At 42.6% G+C, this 19,248-nt stretch overlaps 3 protein-coding genes across 3 annotated transcripts in view; 2 read left to right on the forward strand and 1 right to left on the reverse strand. All coding sequences in view use genetic code 11, as the record gives it.

Moving 5' to 3' along the window:
* Window positions 1–72: 72 nt before the first annotated feature.
* On the forward strand, window positions 73–1,528 carry EGR_02324 (Retrovirus-related Pol polyprotein; the record flags this gene model as incomplete). The annotated part of the gene is made up of 2 exons (XM_024491573.1): window positions 73–727; window positions 1,059–1,528. The coding sequence occupies 2 exons, from the start codon at window positions 73–75 to the stop codon at window positions 1,526–1,528; spliced, it is 1,125 nt and encodes a 374-aa protein (XP_024354079.1).
* A 2,541-nt stretch (window positions 1,529–4,069) lies between these two features.
* EGR_02325 (Pleckstriny domain-containing family M member) lies at window positions 4,070–10,365 on the reverse strand (the record flags this gene model as incomplete). The annotated part of the gene is made up of 6 exons (XM_024491574.1): window positions 4,070–4,183; window positions 4,835–4,972; window positions 5,497–5,682; window positions 6,464–6,570; window positions 8,565–9,038; window positions 9,819–10,365. The coding sequence occupies 6 exons, from the start codon at window positions 10,363–10,365 to the stop codon at window positions 4,070–4,072; spliced, it is 1,566 nt and encodes a 521-aa protein (XP_024354080.1).
* Window positions 10,366–15,538: 5,173 nt separating this feature from the next.
* Window positions 15,539–19,248, forward strand: part of EGR_02326 (Nuclear distribution protein nudE) — a gene marked incomplete at both ends in the record, with an annotated part of 20,779 nt that continues 17,069 nt past the window's right edge. Inside the window, 3 exons of the mRNA XM_024491575.1 lie at window positions 15,539–15,584; window positions 16,576–16,693; window positions 17,311–17,400. Coding sequence (XP_024354081.1) covers window positions 15,539–15,584; window positions 16,576–16,693; window positions 17,311–17,400 — 254 coding nt within the window. The remainder of the gene's footprint in view (window positions 15,585–16,575; window positions 16,694–17,310; window positions 17,401–19,248) is intronic.

Consider the following 19,248-nt stretch of genomic DNA (forward strand, 5'->3'; position numbering starts at 1 on the left):
ACCTAGTGACTGCGGCTCCCCTCCTTCTTGAACATTGTATTTTCCCTCTCCATCTTGTCACCTTTAATAAAGATGTCCAAAGCTAATCAACCGGGCTTGTCTAGGAACGCTAGGAATAGGGAAGCAGAGACCGATGAGTCTCGCTCCACACTGGTGGCAGCGCCCGCAGCCCTACCCCCTTTCGAGGAAGATAAGAATTCCGAAGAGTGGCTCTTAACTGCCAAATTCAACCTTCCTCTCTATCCCTGTTGTCAAAGAATACCTCTTATCCTTCGCGCCCTCCCGCATGATTTATTCGTGGCCGCAGTCGGATCTGGCATCACCCACGACACGAACGTTGACCAATGCTGCGATACATTGGCTCAGCTGGTCATCGATCGTGAGGAGGGAACCCCGGCTAGGGACTTCTTTCAGCGTTTTCAAAAAGCTGATGAGGCCGACGAAGAGTACGCCAGGAACCTCCAACTCCTGGCGGAACGTGCGTTCCGCGGCTGCCCCCCAAACAAGATCGCCAGTTGGGTTACGGTTCAGATTAAGCACCGAGTCCGACCTTCCGCCTTGGCTGAGAAGCTCTGCGAAGCAAAGACTAACTCGCTCGATCAATTGGTTAAGCTCGCAACCAAGAAGCGGCAGGAACTCCGGGGGCCCCCGACTTTCCGGAAACCACAAAACTGGTCAAATACAGCATCCTCGTACCGTGTTTCCCTGCGCTATACTCCTATACCAGGTGAGCCCTCCTTTTCCCTTTCCTGTCTACTCCCAAATGGCTCCCATTCTTATATGAGGGTTCCTGTAGTTTTCTCGACTTCGGTGCAGCTAAGTCAATTGTGAACCTCCAAGCCTTCCCTACCCTTTGTAACAGGGTTAAAATCCTCTCCTCTTCTACAAAATTGCGTTCAGCAGAGGGGAGATGCTAGTCGATGGAGAGACATCATTAAAAGTCTGCATAGGGAAGGAAACTTGGACAATAGAATGCATCGTGTGTCCAGAACTGGCCTGGGACGTAATACTTGGTGCCGATTTCCTACGCAACACCAAAGCCGTCCTAAATTTTGCAGAAGGAACCTTTTCCACTCACAAAGCCACCGGGGCCAACACAGATACCTCTCCACCGAAAGACGACTCAGACGACATCTGCAATGCCCTTTTTAAAGCTGCAGCCATTCCCATGAACAATCTGGATGATCTTTGTGCGCAGCTGACTCACATTTCCAACTACGAGAGAAAAGAACTCCGTCAGCTCCTACTTAAGTATGCGAACATCTTCTCATGGCAAGGTGTAAGACTGGGACGAACAAATATCGTCAAGCATAAGATTGATACTGGTGAAGCTAGGCCCATTTGGCAACCACCCAGATGTATTCCACCTCCTTTGCTGGAAGAAGTAAACCGTTTGGTTGAAGAGATGCTCCGAGATGAGGTCATAAAGCCATCCAAGTCACCATGGGCCTCTCCTATAGCGCTGGTAAAGAAGAATGACGGCAGCCTTGCGAACGAGGCCAGTGCGAGATATCAAAAGCTGATGTAGCTCTCCTTCTCGCGGGAAGGTCTGAGGCGTCGCGCCGTCTTCCGTAAGGGGGAGGACGATCTGGTCACGAGATTTGAATTTCCTGATTGCCTCCTCCCTGAAAGGCACATTAAAACAACATAAGTATTACAATTAACTGCCAGTTGTTCCATACCTCCAAACCGACGACAAACTTCATGGATGACATTTTCCTAAGCAATCATGTATACACAACCTACAACAATTTGTATACTGTCGGAATATTTCTACCTGATTGTCTTGCAAACTAGGTAACACTTAATGGTGATATATCGCACTCGGTATTGAATGTGTGGTACAAATCCACTTACTGCCCATTTTAAAAGAACCGGTTGTTAATGATTGCCTTCCCCTTAAAACTATAAACAATGATGGGAGAATTATTTCATAGACCCGGTTGTGCCGTCCCGAGTCTTTGCTAAAGTCGTAATAAGCCAAAGTAGTATGGGATAGCACGTTAGTATCGTACAGAAGAGCTCGGGCACTACTAGCATGGTCCAAGGCCCATGCCGCAGAGCGGAAGCCTAATATGCAGACTCAAATGCTCTCTTTGCTACACGCAAAGTTAAGGAAATTACGAGGCCACGCTGCTAGTCACCGTAGTCTGCGATAAAACGTTTTTTTTTGTGCTGCACATATTTACCTCGGCATGTTAACAGTACTGGTAATCATTATTTAGCTAAACAGTGAAAGTTAGTAAAGTATTCATTGCATGGTAAGCAAATTAACTTGGCTAGGAAATAAGTTCACTATGTAATACGTTAATTGTTAGTTTAACTCTCGGCTGTGGTAACGGGCCACTTTGGGTCTCCATCATTGTGCCTCCTCCAAGCTGCTTGGATCCGGTTCGTGCAATTAGCCCCCAAGTACGGAGTGTTGTGTCTCTCCCCGCCCTCGAAGAAGTCTCGATGCTCTACACACTTTGAGGTGCAGTTACTTATCGCATATGCGATTCTCTTTGATCACACTGAACTACCCACTTTCATATATTGCACGACAGAAATAATCACGCTAATCCAAGCTTGAGAGAAAGTATTAAAGTAACGAATAATATGGTTTTCGGGGCTGTAAAAAGTTGGGGCTTTGTGCTTTCTTTAGAGCCTTTAATACTTCCTCACTGCATCGCACGAATTTGCCACTCCAAGAATTTATTTTGATTGGGAACTAAATTTGCAAATGACCGACGTAGACTTCAGATGTCTAACTTCTGTCGTGACCAGGATCATTGCACAAGAGAGCCTGTCAAGCGTTCTCGAATTGAGGAAAGATCAGCGCTTGCAGCTAATCGAAAATGACAAATTTAATTGTTCACGGCACCATAAATATTCGTTGCAAACTCAGTCAAGTTACGTCGCTCCGCCTTTTTCCACAAGATCTCCCCAGCCATTGTGGATACCAAAGTTATTTTTTCAGAAAAAAAAGACTTGGGAGATCCTTTTAGCCCTTATCTACACTTAAGTGAGTGATTTTAGTGCTTATGAATGGCGTCGAGGCATTGGTAAAACAATACAGACATAGTTTCGCATAAGAATGAAATTCGCTCTAACGTAAAATGTCGCCTTTTTGGATGAAACACTTTTGTAATCCCAAAGATACATTATTTATTACTGGCACTTTATTGCGAACAGCTAATGTTCACGTAATTCAGATGAGCTGAACACCGACAGGGCACCACCTGAATTAGCGAACGCCAAATTCACCTCTCAGTGAAAATGCCGGGAATTCTGTTTAATAAATCAACACACAAGCTTGTCAGTACTACGTTAGCACACAGGAAAATTGTGTAAAAGTAGCAAACTTTGATTCATCTTGGGGTGGGCTATGGTCAAGTCAGCACCTGTGCCTACTATCCTTGGTCTTGGAGCAGGCTCTAGGTGTATAAAAAGGAAAAAAATGACGTTTTAATACATATGTTGCAAAACAAATGTCAATGATTACTTGGTTAATAAAATACCAGAAGTTCCAAAAATGTTTATCCTCACGGCGAAGGCTTTGATGAATACTTACGTGGTCAGAATGCTTCAAGGAATGCAGTTGTCTTTAGACATTTCGGCTCGTGACAGAATCGTCCATTTTAATTTGTTCAGTGAAAGGGTTCTATACTGCCTTTCGAATATTTAGACATCAAGTCATAATTTAACGGTGGATTTCTAAACAATAGCTTACGCAAATAATCTGTTCTGTTATATGATCATCCATTTAAAGAATAATTTATAATCCTGTGTGGCAACTTTCCACGAGTCTTTGCAGATCCGTACATAAAGGATATATACAGCAAAAACAAGAAAGGCAATAAAGCCAAACTTACACGAAGTGTTAGAAGAAAAGCACTTTTATGAGCAAATAAAAGGAGGAAGAAAAAAGAAACTGGTTGTAGTAACAGTGGAAGGTGCCGCATCCAAATTTTGAACGGTTTAACTGCAATTCATTGCAGAATTAGGGCTATCCCCTACAGCGAGCACCTCTGGGAGTACGATGCTGAGCCGTGAATTCGCAATGCCATCGGAGGGCGTCAGGCGTCACTTACGCGTGGTAGGGGAGGCCGCAGTTGTGGCACAAGCAAACGTCGTTGTCATGGTAGAAGAGACGTTTACCCTTTCCACAGACACAACATTTGCGATTTTCGCTTTTGCAGATCTAGAATATTTTTGAACAACAATAAATTAAATAACTGGACTGCCAAATGGCACAAGTTAGCACCTGGAATAGCACGATGCGTTGACGGTAAAAGAGTATTTTCTCAAGTCGCTTTACAGAATCTGCCTTTCAACCGTCCTTTTTGACAGAGAAGGCAACTCAACGGTCCAGTTTTATAGTAGATTTAAGTAGCTAACTAACTTAAGGCGATTCCCATTGAATGTTCACTCAATAAAGTCTTGTGTAACATATTTACTGCTTCCTTTCCACCTCTTGACTTGGCATTCCCTTTCATGATGGCCTATTCAGTGGACTACTGAAATTAAGTGATTTGAACAAAGGCAAGCCAATTCGGACATTTTAGAAATAAAGCCATTCTCGTCAACAATACGTATAAAAATTAGCAATTCGCTATTAATTTCCAACTTTACAGATATAATCCTATAAATGGTTACATATTATTAGATTCGGATTTGATTATTTGCCTACAATGGGATTCCAAACCAATTTAGTTCAAGAGGTTCAGTTCACACGCCCCGCTCTAATGGATGGTCAATTCAATTTCAGGGGCGAATAGACACCACAAGTGATGGCGCCTCAAACAAGTAAATGTTCGAACTACCTGAATACGATGTTGAGGTATAAACATACCCTGCAGTTAGTAATGTGGAATTCGAGGAAATGGACCATTCTCTCCAGTTTTTCGTAGAGTGAATTGTCGACAATTTGAATCACATCAACCATGCGCAGCAGCGACGCGCATTCAGTGAGGTGGGGAGCTCTTATGCCCTGAAGTGGCAACGTTAAATTGGAAATTGTAACATCAGGCAAAAGTAAATACGATATCCCAATCAAGGACTGGAGGCAATATGTGTAGTTGTTAGGACATAAGGGAACTAATATCAATGAGTAAAACTAGTGGAATTTCGACTGAAAAACTTCGTGCCAATCTGATATTACAATAAAATTATGTGACAGACGCATTTTTTATCAAGCCCTTTATTGTTCTTTTCTTTGAATAAATACACATACAATACAAGAATTTGCAAACGAAGATAAATATTATTCAGTAATTTTGATTCATCATAGCACTTTGTAGCAAACCAGTCAATCACTGTGGCTGCACTCCCCAACCTTGAAGCGGTACGTCGTAATGCGGTACCTTTCACCTAATTTTATGCAAAAAATCTGGAAGAAGTTAAAGATGCGACTTTTCTCATCAAGAGAAAAGCGACTTTGATCAAACATGGAAGGTGGGATCGCGGTCCATTGCATTCAGCCCTTGATGAGTGAGCACCTTTCACCCAACTTACATCAACGAGTTCCCTAACAGTGTGAGCTAAAGGGCAGGCATGGAAGTAGTGGGACATGGCTTTGAACTTTTTCCTTATTTGAAGCACTTGGGCGGCCTGCACGTTTTCCTTGTACCACTCAGGAGGGACATGGAGGACAGCAGTATCCCATAGCACACGAAGCAGCAGATAGGCCGAACGCGATACCTGAACAAGGAAACGGCGTTGAAAGGGGAAGAAAGACTTGACGAGATAACTGCAACGTCTGCCCACGAAGGACAGTGAAGGTCAAAATGTTGCAACCTCTACAAAGCATAAGCTTCTATTGAATCGTCTTTTCAGTCTAAATACGGAATCTTTAAATCTAATGCAGTTGTTATCTTCGCCACCAAAGATGGAACATATATGCATTTTAAACCTAATCAAATCCTTTATGTTTAAATTCAGGGAGCAGCAGCACTCCTCTGTCGGGGCCGCAGGTTCTGCTTCGAAGAGGTAAAGTATCCTGATCAGAAAAATTGAGCTTGTTTAGTAGATCCAGAGCATAACTGACTCAAGTGTGGTAAATGAATGGACGCTCCTAGCCTCTTCCACGAGAATGTCTTCTTCAACTTCGTTAGTGGCTTTCTTAATGCCACCCTATACAAGATCGTGCACTGTGCCCTTGGTACTAGTGGAGAAACTGGGGCTGCAGTACTTAGGATAGCACCCGAGGCTGAAAGCAAAAGTACTTTGTTGTGTATGAAGTCAGGAGGAAGGAAATTTTCATTAGTGAATTTTCGGTATTGTTTGTGGGATTCTGTGTTGACTAATTGGAAGCAATTATTCCAAATGGCAGTCCAGTTTTACAACAGCCTATCCTTGACGTAATTCTCTTTTTATGATGACATTCAAAACAAACATAAGAGTAAATCACAACTTGCGAAAAAAGCAAGGAGACAATCCAATTTACTAAAAACACAAAAAGAACGAGCTACGGGACACGAACTGTCACTAAACGAAACCACAGAGCAGATTTATTCAAAAGACTGTCCGACACAACACTGTAGCCTCGTTTTGCATTTCGTGGATGGTCGCAGATGGCACGCAGCTCAACTTGTGAACAAAGTTAGCACCTGGAGGCTTTTGCGCGCCTGTGACCCAAGCCAGCGTGGCGGCCTTGCCGATACCGAAGGCACCATCGGACTGACCGGCGATTATCCATACGTGAACAAGATACAAAATAAATTCACAAACGAGCTTACATGTGTAAAGCTTATGTTTATTTCTTATCATTGCAAAAAGTGCTAACATGCAATTTGAATAGAAGCAAACAATCATAAGCGGTTTACATCAGGCAACTAAAAAGTTCTTGCGATTCTCGATACTAGTTCGCTGAAATGACTTGTTGTAATTTGAAGGGATTTGGGAGATACAATTGTTTGCATGAATTGTAGAGCTCCTTATTGCGTTAATTTATGATTGACCTCTTGTTTGGGATCCCCATATCATAATAAAGCAGGATTTGAACCTAACGTAATTGGCGATTGTCTGCTTCATGAACCGAATTCATCTAGGTCTTAAAGCTGGGAAGGCTTATTGTCAAGTTTGCATGGCATTTGGAGAATGTGCAGTGTGCGGTGACGGGACATACCATCAAACACGCTTTAAACAACTGGATTCCGCTTTTGAATCGCTCACGCAAATCAAACGTTCAGGAGGATCTCTTGCTTTTGATAATGAAGAAATAGGTATCAACACTGCTTAAAGTAAATTAAGGCTAACGTGACAGGAATAAAATTTCTTTAATCTCTTTTGACTAGCCAAGTCTTGACTGTTCAGCAAACGGATATGAGGTGTCACCAAATAACAGATAGCAAACAATTGGTGTCAAAGCTGTCAATTGTAGTTTCACTTTCCTCACCCAGTAAAAACGCGCAGTCAGGGAGGGACTGTTTGCTGACGGATGCAGGAAGAAGTGGTTTTTCGATTTCAACCTTCGGCTAACAGCCATATCGATGGATTAGCAATTCATTTCTACATGGCCATCCTCCTTTTGTATGTGTGCATGTGTAACAGACTACAGGCCCAATTATTCGCTTTCATTCTCTTGTCTAAAGTCAAGCAATTGCGCCTGAGACATGCTCGACACCAGACAATTCGATCGTGCACAGCGAAACCTTCTGCTTTAAAAGTAGTCAAGACCACCCCTAGTCATCTAGGACAACGTACGACCCCATACCACCACAAAAACTTGCTCGTGATACGATTTGTACTTCCGTACTCCCCTGATGACACTCCTCCAAGCGATTATCACCTTTCCTCCGTATTAAACCTTCGCACACGAAACCGAGAAGGATGCTGAGAGATGGATGTGCGGTAACAAAGGGGGTTGGCTAGGGCTCGGTGATTTGCCTCTGGAGGTAAAGATGTGATTCGCAAGCTTGTATTTCGGTGGATGCTAAGGTGTAGGTCGTAAAGGTGATTATTTCAAAGGCAATTTTTAACTATTTAGCATAATTAATCGAAAACTCGCAATATTATAAACACGACCTTTTGTAAAAGAGTGCACATTTGCAAAAGAAGGCTCGAAAACAAGTTTATATAACAGTTCAGGACAATGATCATAATAATCTAAGCTGAGCGCCCAAACCATTTCATCAAGTACCATCCTTAAACCGTATTCTGTCCTGATACCTCATGCCTATCCGTGCATTTATACTTAATTTTTTTGATTCAGACACGTAGGACTGAGGCAACTTTACACATCGGAAAGTTATCGAGATGCAATTTCCATAGGCAATATCTACGTTTTTAATTAGAAGAGGAAATTCCCTTAATTTGTTCTGGAAGTTGGTTCTTTTTAATGGAAAATAAAGCATATTAAGATATCAAAGGGGTTTGTGCAGTCGACAAACGAAGCGTCCACAAACTTATCTCACATCCCAAATCATCGTGACTTTTGCGGTGAAGGGAGCATGTCATTCCATTGCCAATTAGACTACTCAGGCATATAAAACTTTAATTTCTGGATTAGCCTACAACTCTTAAGAATCGTAATGGCCGTCGCATTGAATATATGCGAAATAGATATGAGGATTTGGAGATACCAAGACGTGGTGTTTGGAACAAATAAGAGGAGAAAGCGGTGGGTGATAAGTAAAAACTTGCAGGGTGTTTCGCATAGTCGTTGAGGAGCAGCATGTTAGCCGGGATGTACCACTCATCGCCCCAGTGGCAACGCTCACAGTAGCGCTTCTTCGTGAAATGGCAGACGAGCACCTTCTTGGCGCATTCCTGCACCTGTGCTCCCGCTCCATTCGATTTGCCGTGTAAAAGGGTTCGCAGCCCCTGGCGCAGGCGCTTGATCGGCTTGGCGGCTGCGGGGTGGGCGGTGGCCTCAACTTTCGCCTGCTCCATCTCCAACTCGGACTTCGCCGTCTGGCCACAGGAGTACCCCATCTCAGCAATTAGCACACGACCGCACTCCGCGCATGTATTCGACTGTCCGCTCAAAGATCCGCCCAAGTAGACGTCCTCCAAGTCGATAATGAAATGCACCAGTTTCTTGGGCGCTGCCTTACCTGATGGGCATGGCAAGGGCAGATATTTTGCTAGTCTTATCTTTGCCAATTTGTGTAGATGTCACTTAATGGAGGCTTTTTGTCTTTTCACACTGGCTAATAGGCAATGACTAAACCATTCTGTATGAAAGCTAAGCCTTAATATTCCCTTGAATTATAATTTAATGTTACAATTTCCTGCCTGCTATCAGCCATCTACTTCTGTTAGAGATCACTTTGAACAAGGGCAGGTATTTATGACTATCGCAAAAGATAAGCCATCTTTTCTAATACGTCATTTTACCATCAGTCCTGGGGAAATATTTCCGATATTAAGGTTTTGGGTCTGATTAGCGTTGGTTGGTTTTAATACTTTAATTGTTTGTTTAGCTCATCGGTTCAATTAACGCAGGTACTGAGGGCCTTGCCATTGTACCTCCACCGGGTGGCCTGGCCTTTGGGGCATGATAGTAGTCCCAAGTTCTTTTTTACTTTGGTGATACATTAATCTGCCCTGGTACTATGCCTTTAATCATCTTCAGGGAAGTAGCGGGTTGCAGAACTTGCATGAAATAGCCATTTATCATACCTTAACAAACAAACTCAGCTTAGAAGGATTTGTCAACTCCTCTAAGTCAGGTGGCTTTGATTTATAAGGCTCGCATGAGAAGATATAAGTGCTCAGATCAAACTTCTAATGGCACAATAAAAAGTTATATCTTGTAAGGTACTGATGTTTAATACACCTCTGTAGGAAATTTACGCAATAAACAAGGGAGCATGATGACTTTTAACCCTTACCTTCTCCCCAGCCAAGTATTCCAAGCTCGACGGAGGGACACTTCCGTTTCAGCTTACTCAGGCAGCGATTAGAAGCGTGACAGACGACGGGACAATGCCTGCAGTAAAGGTACTTCGTCAAGTGGACATTCTGGCGACAGGCTTCGCAGGCACCCCAGTACTTCGTGGAGGAGGCAGGGATCATCAAGTGTCCGCTTGACAATCGCTCCCCCTCGCCCTTAGGATGCTTGTTGCGCCCGCTGTGGGTGACAGAGTGGCGCATTAGATCGACAGCTGACTTGACTAGTCGCAGGCCTCCTGGCCTTTCCACCACTCTCTCGTCCTTCTTCTTCTTCCTCTTCGGCACTCCATCAAGGTCGCCGTGATGGGACACAGAGGGGCTTGCCTTCACCACGGGATGATGGTGGTGCAGATAATACCTGCTTTCCGCCTGCAGCTGGACCGCATCGGACAACTCTGGTTCACTGTCAGGATCGTTTCCATTGGGCCAGCCGAAGCATGCACCATTAACCCAGGTGGTTTGAACTGCTTGCAGTGAGTCCGACATCCTATAGCAGACTATTGTCAAAGCCAGCCGAGTTTGTGAGATAGTCAATGTGTATATATAACCGCAACTGTTCATTGTAATAGGTCACCTTAAACTACACAAAGCTGATAGGTTGCGGATGCTGACCCATTCTCACCGCACGTGTGAGTGCACGCGTGCTACCAATCTGTCCCAATTGCAAACCATGACCCCGATGTTTTATAGCTTCCACGAGGAGAAAGCATGACGAGGGTGGCACGACACGTTCCTCGTGGGTATACCAACACTGCAATAGATTTCGACATTGATATATAACAAGTAGAATGGTACACATTATGAAACAAATGTATGACGTTCTGGTACTCTCCGTATAATTTGTTGTAGTAATTGGACACTTTGTTTCTCTATGTGGTTAACCGTGTGGACTATACAGTCTATGCTGGTTGAATTTCCACTCTGCAGCATGGCCATTGGGTTGTGCTGATGGCCTCCTACCTCTTCCTTTCGGTAGTTGCATATAGTCTGGCACTCTACTTGGGCTTACCATAACTTTAAGGAAGACTCCTAGGCCACATTAATATTTAGCCTTTAATACCCAGACCACCTGAGATAGTAAACATAGGGTGTATTTCATTAAAAAAGCTTTGTATTAAACCTACCGCAAAAACCACTTCTTAAAAACTAATATTCGTTTATTTTAACAGAAACATTTCGGTAACTTGTTTTCGTCGCTCAAAAGTGACTGGGTTAGTCACGAAAATGAGAAAAAAAAAGTTAGTACAGTGCACAAAAGGGATTCAAGTTAATCAGGTGTCATTTACATAGCCATAGCATTTGTATTACATCCGATCACACACCCAAAATTTCCGCTCTCATGATCAATCCGTACTTCTGCTGAGTGTATTTAGGAGAAGAGTCCGAGCTCAAAATGTATGTTTACTTTTCAGGCTTTTCAGCCTCCGCACGTTCTAACACCAACATGATAAAATGTTTACCTAATCATGCTCACAGACTCCCAGCTCTTCCGTACACTAGAAAATAACCCCCCTTTGTAATTGTGCACACCATTACCTTATCAGGGATGACTCGAGGCACCACAAAAGTAATTCGAACGCCAACACGACAATTACCTCATGATCAAGTGATGTGATCGAGGTAGAAGTAAAATCATTCATTTGACTAGCGTCCCACCCAGTTTCTCAGCTACCGCAGAAGCCCTCACAAACACCCCACTTCATTACATACATCATAAAAAGTAAACAAAAAGAGATGTAGAAACACGAATATCTTACAAGCATGCTTTAAACAAAATAATAGTTAGGAAGTAGTATCATAAAAGTGAGGGCTTTAAAAACTCCTAAATAAATCATTGCTGTAAGTGATGCCAAATTCCATTCTCTCACTTTTCAATTCTGCTGCAATATTGGGCGAACATATTAACTGTTTTTTATTCCGAATCAACATAATTGTGCAATTTTTCCTAATAAGAGTCAGGGATGGGTGAAAAGCGACTCGAGGTAGGCGATTAACTTGCGCATGCAAAACTTCTCCCGTTTGTTTAGCTCTTCCCACGGGCCACTTAAAGCTCCGCTGGGAAGAATGGCCTCTGGGCCGCACTAGTGACCCCCAGCCCTTCTCTACTTCGGCAACACATATTCCGCCCTTGTCTTATGACCTCTTTCGACTTCAGAGTTTAAAAGTAATTGAACGTCAACGTTTAAATATTGCATATGTCTTTACTGGAGGATGGACTTTAATGCTTGACCACGTGCACCTCCGAACTTTTTCCCGTATTAGCATCTTGTCTTTCACACACCACTACAAGCCGATGCACATCTAGTCAATCTATTACAACGTTTACTTTCCAAAATTGGCAAACAAGAACCTGAAGAATAAGGGCACCCCTACAATGCGAGATATATAACCCTAATAGTAAAGAGAGAAAAAAGACCAGGTTTCTGAGTAGGTTGCAGAGAGTAACAAGGAAACTAACATAGTGGTTATGCGCAGTCTCACACCTAACGAAATGGGATTTGACTTGGCGAACCGGTGTGCGGGTGGCAGTGGCACCTGGTGGTGAAAATAATGCTTTCATTAATTTTGTGACAACAAGTAAAATGCACCTTAAGAAGTTCCGCACTGACCTACTAATGGTAATTTAGTATTACAATTCACTTTGTCCCTTCAGTTTCAAGCTAATTGATACCTTGAGGAGAAATTAACTACATGTTTTGATACAGACAAGAAAGTATCATGATCACTAAATAATGGTATTTAAAGAGATAGTTTAACCATTCACAAGGTGAAAAAAATGAAACAGCCTGCTGCACCATTTCCAACACTCTACGAACCATCGAGTCCGTGAAGAACATCTCTACAGTATGTTTTGTAAACAGCGGTAAAACAATTTCTGCCATGTTACTATGCCTTTCTTTCGACTCCTAGAAAGACACAGGGCACCATGTTAATGACAGCAAAAGCGAATTCCTTTAAAGGGATAGAAGGACATGTGCCACTGATGGGAGGATATATGGAGACTCCTAAAAGAGGGGTTGAAAATGGTATTTGTCTTCGGCAGCTAACTCAGTCCCCTTGTTATGTGGGAATTCTATTAACAACCAAAGCGACACCACCAGTGAGCCACCTGCAAAAGCTTACTACAGAGCTGTCTGCGGTATCTGGCTGAAGGTGCCAATTATGTGAACAAGCGACATCTCCATCACCTCCCCAGCAGCTAGATAAAACCCAGCTAGACATCTTGCTGGACGGCACTAAAGTGAGGACAGGGTGACAAGCACGTGTTGACATGAAACATTATCCCCATGCAATTTGCAAACCTCCTCTTTCATCAAACGATTCTCGTTTTAGGCTGGTGTTCATGCGACAAGCCAAGGGATTACGAAATGGCCTCTTCTTGGTTAATCGTCATCACCATCATTATTGTTATCATCCAGTCTCCAAGAGTACGAGGACAGTGCGTTTCCCTCTCCCGAATGCAGTTCTCTGATAGAACGAAACACCAGATGCAGTGGCACTGAAAAGGGGATTAGTGACGTTGGCAACAAATGTCTCATCAGTTGCATGTAAATCCGAAGATTGGCACTAGTGGTTCGTGGTGTTAGCTTTAAGTATCGACTACGTTGTGATGGCCAATGCGGGAAGTAGAACAATGGGACTGGAGGGAGACGACATTTGGACGAAGAACTTGACTTCTTAATGCTTTGGTAGATTGTCTAGCTTTGCGGTTGATTGCGCGGGCACTTAGGCCTGTACAAATTGTACTTCCACTCGACGACCTGACCTCCGGGTCCTTCCAGTATCCTCACCTCTTCTGTACGTCAGTTCTGCGTTTCCTCTCCTACTACTATGGCTTCTTACCACTTCAGGAAAGACCTGATGCGTTACAGCGGAAGGCAGTTTATGCAATCACCTATGGTTTTTCACCACAACGTCTGCGCTTACAACTCAATGTCAGGGTTGTTATCTGTCCTTGTTAGATCCTCCCCACATGCTGCCGTAAGTGGTGACATCAGGGCCACCCAATATACAGATTCAACCGATTGCCGGCATTAGCTCCCAAGTACAGTAATATTTTTATGGTGTAAAACCATATGGATTCATATATTTAGGTGAATTTAATATCTCTACCAATCGACCATATCGTTTTCAAACAAATAAATAAATATCTTTAAGAGACAAGTGGCGGTGCCTTCTAAAATCAAGCTTATCATTTTAGGATAGAGTATGTGCTCAATTTTGGGATCTGTGCCGTGTAAAGTGAATTACTTTGTGAATAAATGGGTCTATATTGACTTAAAAATGTAATTTGGCGACGTCAACTAATAATGTTGGAAGCACAGTAGCAGAATTTTTGCTAGAGTAGAAATGCTTCCAAAAGTAAATGTGCGAAATGAACTCAAATGGCAAGCGCGACAATGCATTTTTAGATATTTCAAGGCCTATTATTCACTGAGGCACACTTTTTAAAGATTGTAATTCTATTTTAGTCTTTGTCACATTGTACCGCAAAAAAGCTGCCACTCTTATTTAGGTGGTGAAGTAAGTCTTAGGTGCCAAACATTACCTTACACACCCCCTTCACGGCTTCATGGTAAACTAGATCGCGCTCTTTTATGAAATGGGTCAACTGTCAAACGCGCACTGGGCATGATCGAAAAGTAAAACTACGCTTACATACTTGAGGCTGGAATAGGCTATGTTGACTATGTTAGTCTTAAAATTTAACCAGAGTCATATTTTTCTATTTGTGTTCAGACAATAAACATGCGAGATTATTCTAGTCATTGCCGGTAGCATTAATGTGTTAATAATTGCAAACGTGGGTAAAAGGGAAAGAAAAATTCTTTAGTGAATGCATACTTTCGAGTGTCTTCACAGCCTCGAGGTTAGTTGGTTAAAACTACTTTCATATGCTTTGTCATCAAGCCCTTTATGTGAAAAATCTTCAATCCGGTCATTTGATTGCTGGCTAGGCACAATTTGAACGAGTGATTCGAGCATCTGATGAATTAATGATTGGAATGGCAAAACAGATCCAAGATATCGCGATTCGCAAAAATCCGCTTATTCACCGATACATTCCCATTGCATGGGATGTATTTGTCGCACAAGACTGTATGCATGTATGCATACAAATGGTAGGCTTAGCACTGCTGTGTGACATGAGATGCGTATAGCGAGACCAGCACCAATGCGACGAAGACCCTTCAGAGTAGTTATTCCATTCAACAAACTCAAAACACTTCACAAAAGTAAAACCAAGACCATGGCTGCAAGCAGATGTTGACCCAACTGGTGTGTAGCGTTGGTCACTGCTCCTATCGCCTTACTGAAATAAGAGGTGTGCACCAGGGGTGTGTAAAAACCCACCTTGTCGAGTAAAACATCCCTACTGCTAAACGAAGGTAATGCTGTGGGTTATTAATTATTGCAGCGTTTATACGTATTCATTGAGTTAATGGCGTACAACGTAATTTACAGAAAATTCCTCCTTTACACCCAATGGAACTCTTTTTTGAGTTTTTCTAACTTAACCATCAGCAGTACGGTTTGCGTCCCAGTGGTGGAAATATTTTCTTCTGTTATGTGTGTGGCTCTTTGAGACCTACTTGAAGGCGAAAGAAGGCATTCTAAAGGGCGGGGTGTGTAATGCCGAAATGAAGAAGGCCGGCGGATGGGGTGGCACTGGAGCGACCTGGAAATCATGCCGCCCGGCAGAAGTACGAAAGACGAGCCTTAAGTACCTGCCAAGCCAAAACAAAGTGGTAAACGAGTAAGCAAGTCATTACAAAGCCACCTCGCCTTTTGATTATCGTCACAGCCGATACCCTTGGCCTACATCCCCCACCCTTTGCGACTATAACAACGTAGTCAGTGCTGTAAGAAAAGCATCCACCAACCGATCGTGACAGCCTTCAATTGTGTCTGACTGCAATTACACTGGTCCTTTCGACAGTTTCACAGTGAAGGAGGCATCGCCTGTTAGCTGGATTGACATCTCCATACGCTTAAGGTGAGCAGCTCCGTGATGAAACTTTTGCAGAGGGGTTTGGTTCGGGTTCACTTTTAGCTGCCACCAATGTATCGCTCGAGTCCTACTTGAAGTCGAAGGCAGGCATGATACTACGGCAGAATGTGTACTGTCAACATACAGTAGGGCTTGGGGGGCTGCTGACATGGCTCAGAGGCTGGGCCACCTGGCGGAACCCTAAGTTGCCCCTTACCAAAGCCTAGAGTTAAGCGAACAATCAGCATATTACTTCTGGTCAGGCTTTGTGGGTTCGAGATCCTGTTTGTTAAAGCCTTGTAATGTCGTACAGCTAGATTGTTGCTAACTTTCAACTGCAAATCATAGTATGGCAATGATTTAATTTAAATGTCTCTTTCAATAGGTGGGTTTGATAAATATTTGTCGCCTTTAATAGGAGATTTATGCGACTTATGTAATTATGTACTTATTAGTTCCGACCGCGTTGTTTTTGTTTATTAAAATACGCGTGTTGCTGGGAGTGGGTGGAATTTTATCCTCCTCCACCCTTTATATAGTGTCAGTCTTTTCATGATTATTTTATAATGAGCTGCTATTTCGGGAATATTTAGTTCCACAAACTTTATGCGTATTTCATGCAGTAATTTTTAGTACGAATACAATTTTCTCCTATTTTAATAGTGCTTTGGGCGTATCTTTTAACTTCTATAATATATTATTAGTAACTTTACCTGTTTTGGCGGCAGCCACAACAAGGCTTTTATACTATTGGAATTCTAGTTCTGCCTCTGTTAAACCTTCGGTTGACCACGATCCTATTTTATTTAAACATAGGTTTTGGTACTTTGGTTATCCTGACGTTTACACTTTTGACTTTACCTTGACTCGGGATTATTTGTTATGTGCGCCTTCGGATACTAATAAGTTTTGCGGATTGTTATTTGCTGATTTCCATAGTTTGTTTGGAAAGTAGAGTCCGGGGGCATCGTGCGCTTACAACCGGAGTAGATGTACGCACTGTTGTTTGGTAGGTCAGCAACTATGCTAAAATGTGTTTCCACATGAATGAAGCCTTTTGCATGAATGCGTATGTTGCTGCAATTTCGTACAAGCGAGAGGGATCCTGTTCTGTGGCAAATTGTGTGTTCTATAATTTGGTTTTCTTTTGGCGCTGTTACTCGGACTGTTTAGCTGTGTAGGTCGAATGAAGTTTTACATCTGGCATCGGGTTTAATAAGTTGTTTTCTAATACGATATTTTGGTCTATGTGGTCTGTGTTGTCGCGTGTGTGCGTGTACACATATGAGTACTGAAGGTTCTTTTTGCATCTGTACTTAGTGGATTCTTTGGAATTCTATACTATGTGACTCTAGAGTTAGCCGCAAAGACGCTTTAGGCTGATAGAGGTAATCGAGGTGTGTCACGGCTCAAATCCATGGTCCTGTGGTTTGCCATAGTGACTGCTTTGGTTTCGTACACGATGCAGATTACACCTTCGGATGGATGGATGCTGGAGCATATGCGAGCGGTTATCTAAAACGTGCGAAGTGAGTATTGTATACGGCTGAGGCATTATTTATCAATGATCCCAACTGAGAAGTTGAGAGGCAGGAATGGTTTAGTTAATTTACCTTTTGCGTCATGCTTCGTAGATATTTTTAGGCAGTTTCTTGGACCAATAGATGCAAATCTTAGTTTTATAATTATTTTCTCTAAGTGAATTTCGTGGAAAGTAGGTTCTGTGGACGGTAAATTAGCCACCGCACCCGATGTCTATTGCTCAAATCTTACTACATACCGGTTGATAAACCTTGTGTGTGTTTATTTATCATTTATCGTTGATTGCAGGGAGGATATAAAGGTGTACTCATTTTTCGCTAAATCATATAAACTTTAGGCCTTATGGTTTTGTTCTCATATTTTGCTTCAAAGGTGGGTTACTAACTCAACAAGCAGCTACCACACAATTGCGGTCATTTATTTTCGTATTGTTTTATTTTCCGTATTGAGCTATCCAATACTTTATTGTGGGTTTTACTGTTGAAACCGTTAATGCCTAGGTTTTTGCGCTGTTTATTTTGTGGACGTGGCTGATATTCTTCAATGGTTAGGTTATGTATAATGGAATAAATTATTATATCTAATTCAGGACTAGCCGATGACAATGGCCTCCTCATTGATGTAGATAGTTTGTATCTATTCCAGTCTAACATATTCATAATGTGAAAGATCCCAAATCTCTTTAAGGTGGAAGCTGTCATGCTTTAGTTTATGCCCCATGATAGGCTGTATATTAAAGGCGTCACAATGTTATAATACTGTTCTCAAAATGCAAAGTATTCTCATCCTGGTTAGCCTTTTCCTTAAAAGACTCGTAATCTTTCACATTATAATTATGCTAGACCAGAAGAAATATGTACTATTTACATCAATAAAGAGACAAAAGTCATAAATTAGCCCTAGATGAGCAGTAATATCTTGTTTAGCCCTGATAACCAAACCCAAGTAAAGAAATGTTAAGGATAAACCCACACGACTATATAGCTTTTCCCCACTTAAAGTCCGTGAAAGCGTGCTCATTTGAGCACCCAGTATACCACAGAAAATACAAATAACGACGAAACTTAAAACAAAGAAAACAACAGTATTCAATAAAGGAGTGGCGATTAAGAACAGGCTTTCTATTGGGACCACATACCGATGACGAAGCTCGTAGATCTCCTCCTCCCTGGCCCTCGTACCTTTAGAACACCTAGGCTGACTTGGTTTTGCCATGTTTATTGGGTTAAGTAAATAGGGGCGAGCGGGTACAAGTTCAAGGAGGTGTGGACACGGAACCTTTCGCCGGGTTGCAGGACGTTGACCCCTCAGTCACGAGGTTCAATTCGTATCCCTGCCTCCTCTCTGAAAGGAACCTTAAAACAACACAAGTAGCACACTGTACCCATACCATCCAAACTCCAAAAAAATGGAGATCATCAACTAAACTCATAAAATGAATACCGTGGAAGCCTGGGAATTAAAGTTGTCAATACTAATACTTGTTTTTAATAACGACACAGGTTGAGGACTACGGATACGGGAGAAAGTGAAATTTGGTGTAGTAGTAGCGCCCCAAGGCTTCGCTGGAGTCGTAAGAGGTCACTGTAGCATGGCGGAATGCACACTGCTGACGTAGAGAAGGGCTGAGAGAACTATCATGACTCCGAGGCCGTTACACCCAGGAGGAAAACAATCCGCGGCCACTCAAGTGCCCGCATAATCGAATGTAGTGCTAAACTATTAAAGAATTGCGGGTAAATTAATGGTTTTGATAAAATTGTGTTTGAGCGTGCATTTGGTGGTTTTTCTGCTGCCAAAGGCACTTTTTGCGAGCCTTTCCTGTTCATATTTGC

Source organism: Echinococcus granulosus, assembly GCF_000524195.1.
Source record: "Echinococcus granulosus chromosome Unknown EG_S00010, whole genome shotgun sequence".
NCBI lineage: Eukaryota > Metazoa > Platyhelminthes > Cestoda > Cyclophyllidea > Taeniidae > Echinococcus > Echinococcus granulosus.